The sequence below is a fragment of the Mesoplodon densirostris genome, chromosome 13, assembly GCF_025265405.1.
Source record: "Mesoplodon densirostris isolate mMesDen1 chromosome 13, mMesDen1 primary haplotype, whole genome shotgun sequence".
NCBI classification, from domain to species: Eukaryota; Metazoa; Chordata; class Mammalia; order Artiodactyla; family Ziphiidae; genus Mesoplodon; species Mesoplodon densirostris.
The window spans coordinates 91,592,565-91,602,689 of record NC_082673.1 but is presented as its reverse complement, the minus strand read 5'-3'; the positions used below and the strand labels follow the sequence as shown (position 1 = coordinate 91,602,689).

Here is a 10,125-nt window from a genome sequence, read left to right as displayed (position 1 = left end):
GAAAGCTGCCGGGCATGGGTGAGACGAGTCGGGGCCCCAAACCGTGGACCCCCTCGTACGGTTGGCTCTTAGGCTTGGCTCCGGCTGCGTGCTTGCTGGCCGGGGTCCCTGGGAGAGGGGGAGTCCACAACCACACCCCCGTCATCGACTCTGCCCACACTGGGAGCAGGGGTTCCGGGGGGAAAGGAGGCTGCGGGCCCCGAGCACAGGCCCCGGCGGGGGGGGCGGGGACCTCTCACCCTCCTGCCTGAGGAGGGGCTTGCAGGCCACCCTCCCAGTGACCCCGTCTTCTAGGTGTTCTCTGCTCCTCAGCGGGACCAGCGAGGCCGGACAGACAGGGCCTCGGCCACGTCAGCGCCCTGGCGGCCCCAGTGCCACCGCCAGTGGTGTCTGTGCATCCCCCTCTCTGCCCCCGTGAGACTGGAAGCCCCCCTTGGGAGACCCCCTGCTGGCTCCCGCCTCCATTCCCTGGACCCAGCCCAGGGCCTGGGGAAGAGTGGACAAAACACATGCGGCCTCGAGAAATTAGAGCAAAGCCCTCGCCACTGCTTCCCACTCTGGTCCTTGTAGAAAAGGGATGAAAATACCCAAGGTCCCCTTTCATCCCTTGCTAAGATAAGGCACCTATCCGTCTTGCTCCTTTCCCTCACTGGACGGGGAGGGAGGCCTCTTGCCCTCAGCCCCACCCCATCGGGTCCCTGCTCCAGACCCTGCCCCTGCTCTCAACAGCCACCGCCGAGCAGGCCTGCGTCACTGCCGGACTCGGCGCCCGTCCGTCTCTTTCCTCCCCCGCTGGAGGCCTCCAGCCCTGACCGCTGCCCCGGGTTTCCTGGTCTGGCCCAGGGACACTTTCTCCTCTGACGTGACCAGTCGGCCGGTCCAGCGAGCCAGGGGAGATAAAAGGATGGGTCTGAAGGGGGCGGGGATGCAGCAGGATGGCGCTGTGGGCAAAGGCCAGAGCGTGGATGGCAGGGCCCTGGCTGTCCCTGCACAGGGCACGCACGCTGGGCAGCAGAGCCACTCCGGCCCCCAAGGCGGTGCTGCCCTTTGAAGCCATGCCCCGGTGTCCTGGCCACAAGTGGATGCGGGTGCTGCAGATCTGGAAGGAGCAGGGCTCTGAGAACATACACCTGGACATGCATCAGGCCTTCCAGGAGCTGGGGCCCATTTTCAGGTAAAGCTCTCCCTGCCCACCTCGGCGAGAACACCCTACCTTTCTGTCCCTCCTGGCAGCTGAGTCCCTGCTGGGCGCAGGGGCGCCCGGGGAGTGAGGGGGAGGGTCAGGGAGGGGGCTCAGCGGGGCAGGTCTGTGCCTTTGATGCGGCAGACTGGGGCCTTCGTGAGCACGGAGCCCTGCGTGGCTCGCGGCTGGGAGCACAAAACGCAAACCCCAGAGGAGGGGAGGCTTCAGTGAGGCGGCGGGAGGGACCGCCCGCTCCGGGCCAGCGGCGGACGGGTTCTGCAGAGTGGGGCCCCGGGGAGGACACGGCGCCACGGCAGGGCTGGGAGCTTTGTCCCACAGGTATGACGTGGGAGGGAGACACATGGTGTTTGTCATGCTGCCCGAGGACGTGGAGCGGCTGCAGCAGGTGGAGAGCCCTCACCCCCGGCGGATGTTCCTGGAGCCCTGGCTGGCCTACCGACAGGACCGTGGCCTCACGTGCGGCGTGTTCTTGCTGTGCGGGCGAGTGGGGACGCGGACGGAGGGGGCTGGTGGCTTGGGTGCAGACAGGAGGCGAGCCAGGGAAGACCCTGAAGCATGCCTGCCCGGGAACCATCCGGGTGGGTGGAGAGAGGGTGACCACTGGCTCCGGATGCAGATCGTGCCCATGCCCTGGGGGTCGTGTGTGCCCTGGGGCTGGGCAGGGGAGCCCGGCCCCTTCCTGCAGGGCCAGAGGAAGAAGGACGATGCCTGCCGTCAGGGAGCCCCGCACCTGCACAGGCCTCCGAGGGGCTGGCGTGTGGGTTGGACTTCTCCCCTGGAAGCCCTGCAGGCAGCGCCCCGTCAACACCGGGCTCTGCGTGGGAATATTAGGAGAGACACGACTTGATTCCTGCCACGTTGCAGCAGGAGGCTCTGCAGGGAGGGGTCCGTGGGGCTGGCACAGGGGCAGCATTACAGGAGCCGGGAGATGAAGGTCTCCAGGGGCCTCGCCCACTCTGGGGTGTGACGAGAGCAAAGCTGGGCCTGGCCTGCCTGGGGGCTCAGCCCCCTTCCTCACAGCAAAAGCCTCAGCCCCAGGGAGGGCCCGGGTGGGAGACGGGTGTGCCAGGCACGGGGCCTGCCAGTTTGCACAAACCCCCGCAGCAGCCTCAGGCAGAGGCCCCCGTCTCCTCTGGGTGAAGCGCACGAGGCTGCCCTGAGGAAGACTTGCCGCCGAGGCCCAAACGCGGGCAGCCTGCCCCCTAGGAACCACCAGGCGGCTCCCCGCCTCGCCCGCTTCCCTCTGGGGAAAGGAAGGTGGGGTATAGGGCCGCGGCCAGCTGCTGACTCTGGACGCCCTGATGCCCCGCTCCCTGCTCGACAGAAACGGGCCCCAGTGGCGTTTGGACCGACTGCGGCTGAACCCAGACGTGCTGTCGCTGCAGGCTGTGCAGAAGTACACGCCCTTGGTGGATAGGGTGGCCAGGGATTTCTCCCGGGCCCTGAAGGCCAGGGTGGTGCAGAATGCCCGCGGGAGTCTGACCCTGGACATCAGGCCCAGCATCTTCCACTACGCCATTGAAGGTGTGGGCTCGCGACCGGAGCGGGCCGGGGTGGGGTCAGGGAGGGCTGGGGGCAGGTGGTCATGAGGCCCGGGCTGCCTCGGGCTCAGGAACCCCCTCCTTGCCGCAGCCAGCCACTTAGTCCTTTATGGAGAGCAGCTGGGCCTCTTTGCCCAGCACCCGAATCCTGACAGCCTGAACTTTATCCACGCTCTGGAGGCCATGTTCAAGTCCACCGTGCAGCTCATGTTCATGCCCAGGAGCCTGTCTCGCTGGACGAGCGCCAACATGTGGAAGGAGCACTTTGAGGCCTGGGACTACATCTTCCAGTACGGTGAGCGCGGGGGAGCGGGCAGTGCAGCGACCAGGGCCCCCAGGGCCCCCTCCACGCACCACGGTCTGGGGAGAACGGAGGCCACAGGAGGGACCTGTGGCTTCTTCATGGTCTCCAAGATAGTTGGCAGTGAGGCTGGACTGGGCTGATCTGAGAATGGGGGTGGGACATGGAGACCTGGGGGTATTGAGGGCTGAAGGGTAGGAGGATGACAAAAAAAGTGCTTCCCAGCACCAGACCAGGGGCCTCTGTCTCTGTGTGTCCCGCAGCCAACAGAGCCATCCGGAGAATATATCAGGAGCTGGCCCTCGGCCACCCGTGGCACTACAGCGGCATCGTGGCAGAGCTGCTGATGCGTGCGGACATGACCCCGGACACCATCAAGGCCAACTCTATCGACCTCACTGCTGGGAGCGTGGACACGGTTAGGCCAGCGCCCAGCCCTTCCCATGGAACAGGGAGCCCTCCTGCCTCCAGGCTGCCCCCTCCCATGGCAAACGTCTCCTGCAAGCCCCTCCCCAGTCTACGGCTCCAGCTTCCCAACTGAGAAGGGGGAGCACGGGAGCCAGGCCTCAAAGGCAGGAGTCTGTGGTTACTCTTGTGGGAAGCCACGCTCCAGGCAGAGTGCAGAGTGGACGAGGCCCGGGGACATGCAGCAGCAGAGACCCCGGGGACCATCTAGGTCCTGGGGCGGGGGAGTGGCGGGGGAAGGGCCGAGGCGCGGTTGGAGGCCCACACAGGGGACATTTCCCAGGGACAGAGTACCTGTGGCTCTCACTCAAGGTCCTTTGGCAGTGACAGTCTGATGGGAGGGACAGCAAGGGGCTCCAGTGTGTGGGCGGGAGAGCAGGTGGCTGACAACACGGCACAGTGGGCAGGGTGGGCCCCGGGGTGTGGGTGCAGCCGAAGCTGCCTGCCTCTGGACCGAACCTGCATCCGCCAGCATCTCTGAGGGCCTGCTCTGGGCCAGGCACCCAGGATCCTGAGCAGAGGCACAGACCCCTGGTGTGGACACTCCCTGAGCAGGGGCTGTGTTGCAACCACAAGGTGAGAGAGCCCAGGGCAGGACCTGTGCCTCAGGAGGTAGCTCTGGGAAGGCTTCCTGGAGAAGGAGGCCTTTGCGCTGGATGTGGAAGGACCACACAGAAGTTAGACAGGCCAAGAAGAGGAGGCTGGGAGGGCAGCAGGCCAGGGCCTGCAAGAGCGGACAGCAAGGAAGGGCTGTGAGGCTGAGTGGGGGGAACAGGGCACGTGGGCAGAGGAGGGCAGACAGGGTCAGGGCCCCTGTCAGGAGGGGGCCTTGGGCACCAGGCCTGTATCCAAGGCTAGAGGAAGCCACTGTAGGGAGTGTCTCACTCAGACTTCTGCTCCCTCTGGGGCCACAGGGCAGAGCACGGACTAAAGCTGAGGGAGCAACAGGGAGCCATATCTGCATATCAGGAGATGCCAGGGGCGCGCTGCCTTGGGGACGGCATTTAGGAGATATTGAGCCTCCCAGATCTCAGGCTGGGCTGGCGGACACCTCTCCCTGCACATGGAGATGATCCAGGAGGACGAAATAGTTGGGGCCTGGGGTGGCTGGTTCGTGTTAGGACCCCGTGCTCGGACCTGCCTGTGGCTGGCCAGGGAGGTGACCCACGGGGAGCGGATGGCCCGGGGCTCCTGAACCCTCCCCACTGGATAGATAGCAAGAGTGGGCACCTCCTGGGCCCAGAGGAGGGTGAGAGCCGGGCTCTGAAGCGGCTGCGGGAGGCCTGGGTCTTCCCTGAGGTTGGGGACACCTTCCCCGAGGGATTCAGGGGAAGTAGACAAGGTGGCTTTAGGATCTTGAGGTTCAGCTCTCTGGGCTTTGTCATTTCCAGGCACGCAGGCCCCCTGCCCCAGGGGACGGCGGTCATCTTTCTGGGAGGGGTGCCCTGGGGGTGGAGGGGCGCCCTGGGGGTGGAGGGGCACAGCCTGTGCCCAGGTCTGAGCCCTGGCCCCGTGGCTCCTGCAGACGGCCTTCCCCTTGCTGATGACTCTCTTTGAACTGGCTCGGAACCCGGAAGTGCAGCAGGCCCTGCGCCAGGAGAGCCTGGTGGCCGAGGCCAGGGTCTCAGAAAATCCCCAGAGGGCAACCACGGAGCTGCCCCTGCTGCGGGCAGCCCTCAAGGAGACCTTGAGGTAGGCGTGGTAGACCTGGGCTCCCCCTGCTGCCCTGGCCGCTGTCGGGACAGCCCGCTCGCCGCGGCTTGCAGGCAGATCCTGGGGCTGCTGGTCAGCAGCTTGGCCCAAGGCTACATCCCCCTGCACCTCCTCTTCCTCTCCCTAAAGGGCTGGGGGTGCTTCTTCCTCTGGGATCGCACCTCAGTGTCCCGGCACCGTCGTCGGTCGTGTCCTCATTGGCCCGGGGCTGCTCAGGCCGGGGCAGCTTTGGCTGACTCAGGAGAGGCAAGGAAGCAGCTCCTCGGGATTTGGGCCTCCCAGTGCCGGGAGCGAGCTGTGAGGGCGCTGGGGGAGCTGCCCTCGGGCCGTGGGCGCTGGGCTAGGAAGGCTGCAGAAGGGAAGCGGGCGCCCTGTCGCAGCTGAGGACCCTGTTGGCCGCCCCTGTGCACAGGCTCTACCCCGTGGGTGTCTTCCTGGAGCGACAGGTGAGCTCAGACTTGGTGCTGCAGAACTACCACATCCCGGCCGGGGTGAGTGAGGTCATGGCTCCTCTGTCAGACGCCCCGCCCTCTGACCTTCACCCCCAGGGCTTCTGACCCCGCCCCTCCCCACCTGTCTGCAGACACTGGTGAAGGTGCTACTGTACTCCCTGGGGCGAAACCCCGCCATGTTCGCCAAGCCCGAGCGCTACCATCCCCAGCGCTGGCTGGACAGCCGGGCCTCCGGTACCAGGTTCCCACACCTGGCCTTTGGCTTTGGCGTGCGCCAGTGCCTGGGGCGGCGCCTGGCAGAGGTGGAGATGCTGCTTCTGCTGCACCACGTGAGTGGGCCTGGATGGGGCCTGGGCGGGCAGCCTCGTCGGGAACCTCAGGCTTCCGCTCCTGGGGCACCCACCCTCAGGGCCCTGGAAGGCAGGGGAGGCCAGGCCAGGCAGAACCCGCGCCTCTGTCCTAGGTGCTGAAAAACTTCCTGGTGGAGACGCTGGTGCAAGAGGACGTAAAGATGATCTACCGCTTCGTGTTGATGCCCTCTACCCTCCCCCTCCTCACTTTCCGGGCCATCAGCTAGTCACGTCGGCCCTCGGTCGGGCTAGTCACACCACACGCTCCCTCTGCCTGGCCCCAGGCCGCCCCTCTTGTCTCCCACGGGCCCTGCTTCCTGAGCCACACCACCGTCCAGGCAGCGCGTTGCACAAATGGAACAGCCCAGCCCTCCGAGGGTCAGGGCTTGCCAGCCTGTGCAGCAAGGCCCAAGCAGAGCTGGGGGTGAAACTTGGTCGCAGGTCCTGGCCATGTGCCCGGTCCCACCAGGGCCCTGTCCTGCAAGGAGCACCATCTGAGGGCCTTGGAGCCCCTGTTGCCCCAGCACTAGCTCCAGGCTCCCCGTGTGTCCGTCCAAGCAAAGGGGCCTCAGACGCCGCCCTTTGCCTCCCTGTCCAGTCTCTATGCCCTCTGTGCTAAACTCTGCCCCCGTGCAAGAGCTGACAACCTGGGCGTCCCCTGTCCTGCTCGTTGCCATTTCCAGTGCCGTCCCTTTTGTCTGCAGTGTTCTGGCGTGGACTTGCCCTTCAAGCTGGGTTGCTAGTTGTCCATCTACCTGCTCCACTCAGCCCGCAGGGGCTCCTCCTGGCACTGCCAGCCCTCTGGGATTGGAAGTGCCCAGCCAAGGGCCTGTGTAGGCAGGTCAGCAGTCATGTTTACTAGAAGAGTAGCTACCAAAGAGCCAACTTGGACATCTGGGTCAATGGTATGCACCTGACAGCAGGAGGGAGGTTGACCGCTTCCGGCAGGAGTTTGGGGGCCGCAGAGAAGCCTCTAGAGGAGGGCGAGGAGCCATCTCGTGCTCCCTTTAGCGGAGCCGGTCTGGAGGGCCCCGCTGCCCTCGTGCAGTGCCCTGTGCCCCAGAGCAGAGCGGCCACCCTGACCTCATGGGTGGAAGAGGCTTTGAACAACTGAGAACCAGCCGGGGTCCCCTAGTTGCCAGGAGCGTGTCTGTCCCATGCCACCTGGGGTCCGGGGACACCCCCAGGTAGAAAGGGGGCCCAGAGGCAAGAGGGGGTGGTGGGGCCTCTCCACTCTCCCTCCCTCCCCACCCCCACCTCATCTGGTGAGAAGCAGGTCCTCAGTCACGGCGAGGCAGTGGAGCAGGACGACTTGTGCTTCTGGCTGCGCCGGCCCTGCTGGCACTGAGCCACCCCGCTGGCATCTGTTCGGTGCCAAGATCCCTGGAGGAGAACAAGAGCTTGAACACCCCTCACCGCCCCACTCCACCCACGGTGGAAGAGGCCGGCTGCCACCAGTGTGGTCTGCGCTTGCCCCATCCGGCACTGTGGAGGGGGACTTGGAGAATCATGCAGAAGAGAGGAGGTTCCAGACTCTGTGGTCGCACAGGCACAAGCTGGAGCCCTGGCTTACCACGTGGGCCCAGCCCTCAATCCCTCTGAGGCGCAAGCTCATCCTCTGGGAAGTCTGTATAATTACCATTTCACCAGACCTCAAGGGCACGCAGGGAGACTGGTGCTCGGAAAGGGCCCAGCTTTCTGGCTCGACTGGTACTGAATAAATGGGGATTTCTTCTCCCACTGCTCAGAAGTTGTCTCCTTGTTTGTGGCCCTGCTCTGTGGTGAGTGGACGGTGTGTGATGGCAGGAATGGAATGAAAACCTCATCACCCTGGGGTGAAGGTGTGTCATTCTGCGAAGCTTGGCACGTGTGTTTGCTTGATCGTCACAGCAGCCCTAAGAGGCACCTACTGTGCTCATCCCCATTTTGCAGGCAAGGAAACTGAGTTCATTCACCTGATAGAGTCTCACAGCGCATCCTTGGCAGGGGTACCACTGAAGCCAGGATGCCAATCCCATCTCTAAGGCTCTCAGCGCATCTCCTTCCCGTTGAAGGACCTTGGCTTGGGAGTGATCATGCACATCTTGGAGACAACCTCCAATTTAAAGCATCTCTGGATGCTTTCAAGATCGTCTCTTGGTTTTCCGTGTTTCTCCAGCTTTCCCGTATCAAGCCTATGTAGGAGTCTCTTTTTCTTTATCCTGCTTGGAATTTCCCATGCCTTTCCAGTGTGAGTGTCCATCTGGCTCTTTCTAAAAGCCTTCCAGGTTATCTCAACAGTCTACTGTGTAATTGTCATAATTCTTATGCCTCTTCACATCTTTCAAGGTAGAAATAGTATTGCCTTTAAGAAGCCCGATGCCAAGACCTGGAACATCTTCCGTGTTCCGTGTGCCTCTGGGGCCTGGCTTGAGGCTGTGTCCTCCAGTTGCCCAAGGGTTATCGCTTTCCCAGGGCCACTCTTTGTATTAATTACACAGCCTGGGGTTTCCTCTGAGGCATGAGTAACATAAATCCTAACCCACCGTGGGGGCCTGTTCTCAGCTCTCAGGGGGAGCGCATGTCGCCCTCCATCCCAGCCTCAGGAATCTAGGCTTCTTCCTCGCCTCCCCATGGCGTTGGACGGCAGGTTTCCAGGCTGCATCTTCAGTGTTGTTGTAGTGTTTTAAAAGTCTTGCCTTTCCACGGTGTTCTGATTGCAATTTCTAATCTTACTTGTGTCCTACGCCTCTTGTCCTTTTCTCCCTCTAACTGGGGCCACCAGATCACTAGACTTGGTGACTTGTGCCCAGCCCTCCCCTGGTGGCTGCTGTACCGGCTTCTGTGCTCCCTCCTCCCTGGCCCAGGTCCCTCCTTGTTTCAGGATCCTGAAGAGGTCCTGTCCTTTCTGCCAGCCCAGAAATGCACTTTTGACATGTTTTTGATTCTGTAGAGCTACTGGAGTGGGAGGATTTTCAGAGTATCAGCTCCGTCCCTTTGCTCAAACCTGAAGACCTTCAGTGGCACATTTAAATAGGCAGTCGGTGTCTGGAGGCTCTCCGTCTGTGGCTGCCCCGGGGGGAGGACCGGGCATGCCCATAATTGTCAATTCAAATCTCTACAAAATGTTTTTCAGCTTTCTTGTGGAAAGTGTTGCCTGCCTTGCAGGAGAGGTCCTAGAATTACTGGTTGGTGGTTGTATGCGCTTGGTAGAATGTGGGACAATGGTAGGATTGCTAGCCAAAGTTTAAAATGGCTGTACCCCCTTTCATTCACCGCCTTCTACGTGTCAGGCACTGTGCTATATGGTAGTGACAAAGACAAGTCCTTGACCTCAGTGGGATTATATCCTATGAGTCTAAACTATAGAAATAGATATTTATTTCAATAATTTTCATGATGTCAAAAATAGACATAATGTAATTTTCTTTCAGTAAAAGGATTGCTAACTTTCGGTGTGTCTGTTCATTAGAAGCCTAACCATCAGTGAAATGAAAAAGTGAGGTCCATGTGCAAGCATTTGTACAGGATGATATTCACCAGGTGTTAACTAAAAAGGCAAGTCCCAGAATTACACCGGGATGTGGACGGGCTCACACATTCTTGCAGATACACCCACTGTCCCAGCAGACACACAACCATAGTATAAACCTGTATTCTACTGTATTTTAAGCAGCACATTAACAGTGAGAAGAAATATCAGAAAAGCCTCTGGAAGTCAAAGGCAAGCGTCCAATAGATTTGCCCTGACAACGCCATTAGATGTCAGAAAACATCAGAACAATACACTCGCGGTGTGTAGGGAAAATGGCCATCCATACCGGATTTAAATCCACTCAATGTCCATTCAAGAACACTGGCTAAATGAAACATTTTCAAAGAAAAGGCGAGTGACAAAAGCAGTTCGCTAGTCACAGACCTTCACCAAAAGAGCTACACCCAGAATTTGCTTCAACGGAAGGAACGTGGACCCTAGAGAGATGCTGTGGGATTTAAAGCGGGAGTGCGAGCACAGAAGCTGCTACAACGCATGGCTACGTTCGATTAATCACTGACTGCGGAGAGGCCCAAGGGCACAGATCCTGTGAGTGCGGGTGTATGAGCCCCCCAGGACTTAGCA

At 61.4% G+C, this 10,125-nt stretch overlaps 1 protein-coding gene across 2 annotated transcripts; it reads left to right on the top strand.

The window, feature by feature from the left end:
* The first annotated feature begins 935 nt into the window (after positions 1 to 935).
* On the top strand, positions 936 to 6,253 carry LOC132500811 (cytochrome P450 11B1, mitochondrial). 2 transcript variants are annotated; one of them, XM_060116100.1, is made up of 9 exons: positions 936 to 1,174; positions 1,523 to 1,678; positions 2,529 to 2,728; positions 2,837 to 3,040; positions 3,310 to 3,464; positions 5,037 to 5,203; positions 5,637 to 5,715; positions 5,808 to 6,005; positions 6,140 to 6,253. In XM_060116100.1, the coding sequence occupies exons 1-9, from the start codon at positions 936 to 938 to the stop codon at positions 6,251 to 6,253; spliced, it is 1,512 nt and encodes a 503-aa protein (XP_059972083.1). The 2 variants fall into 2 exon arrangements, with proteins under 2 accessions (XP_059972083.1, XP_059972084.1); XM_060116101.1 differs by lacking the exon at positions 5,808 to 6,005.
* Positions 6,254 to 10,125: the final 3,872 nt, after the last annotated feature.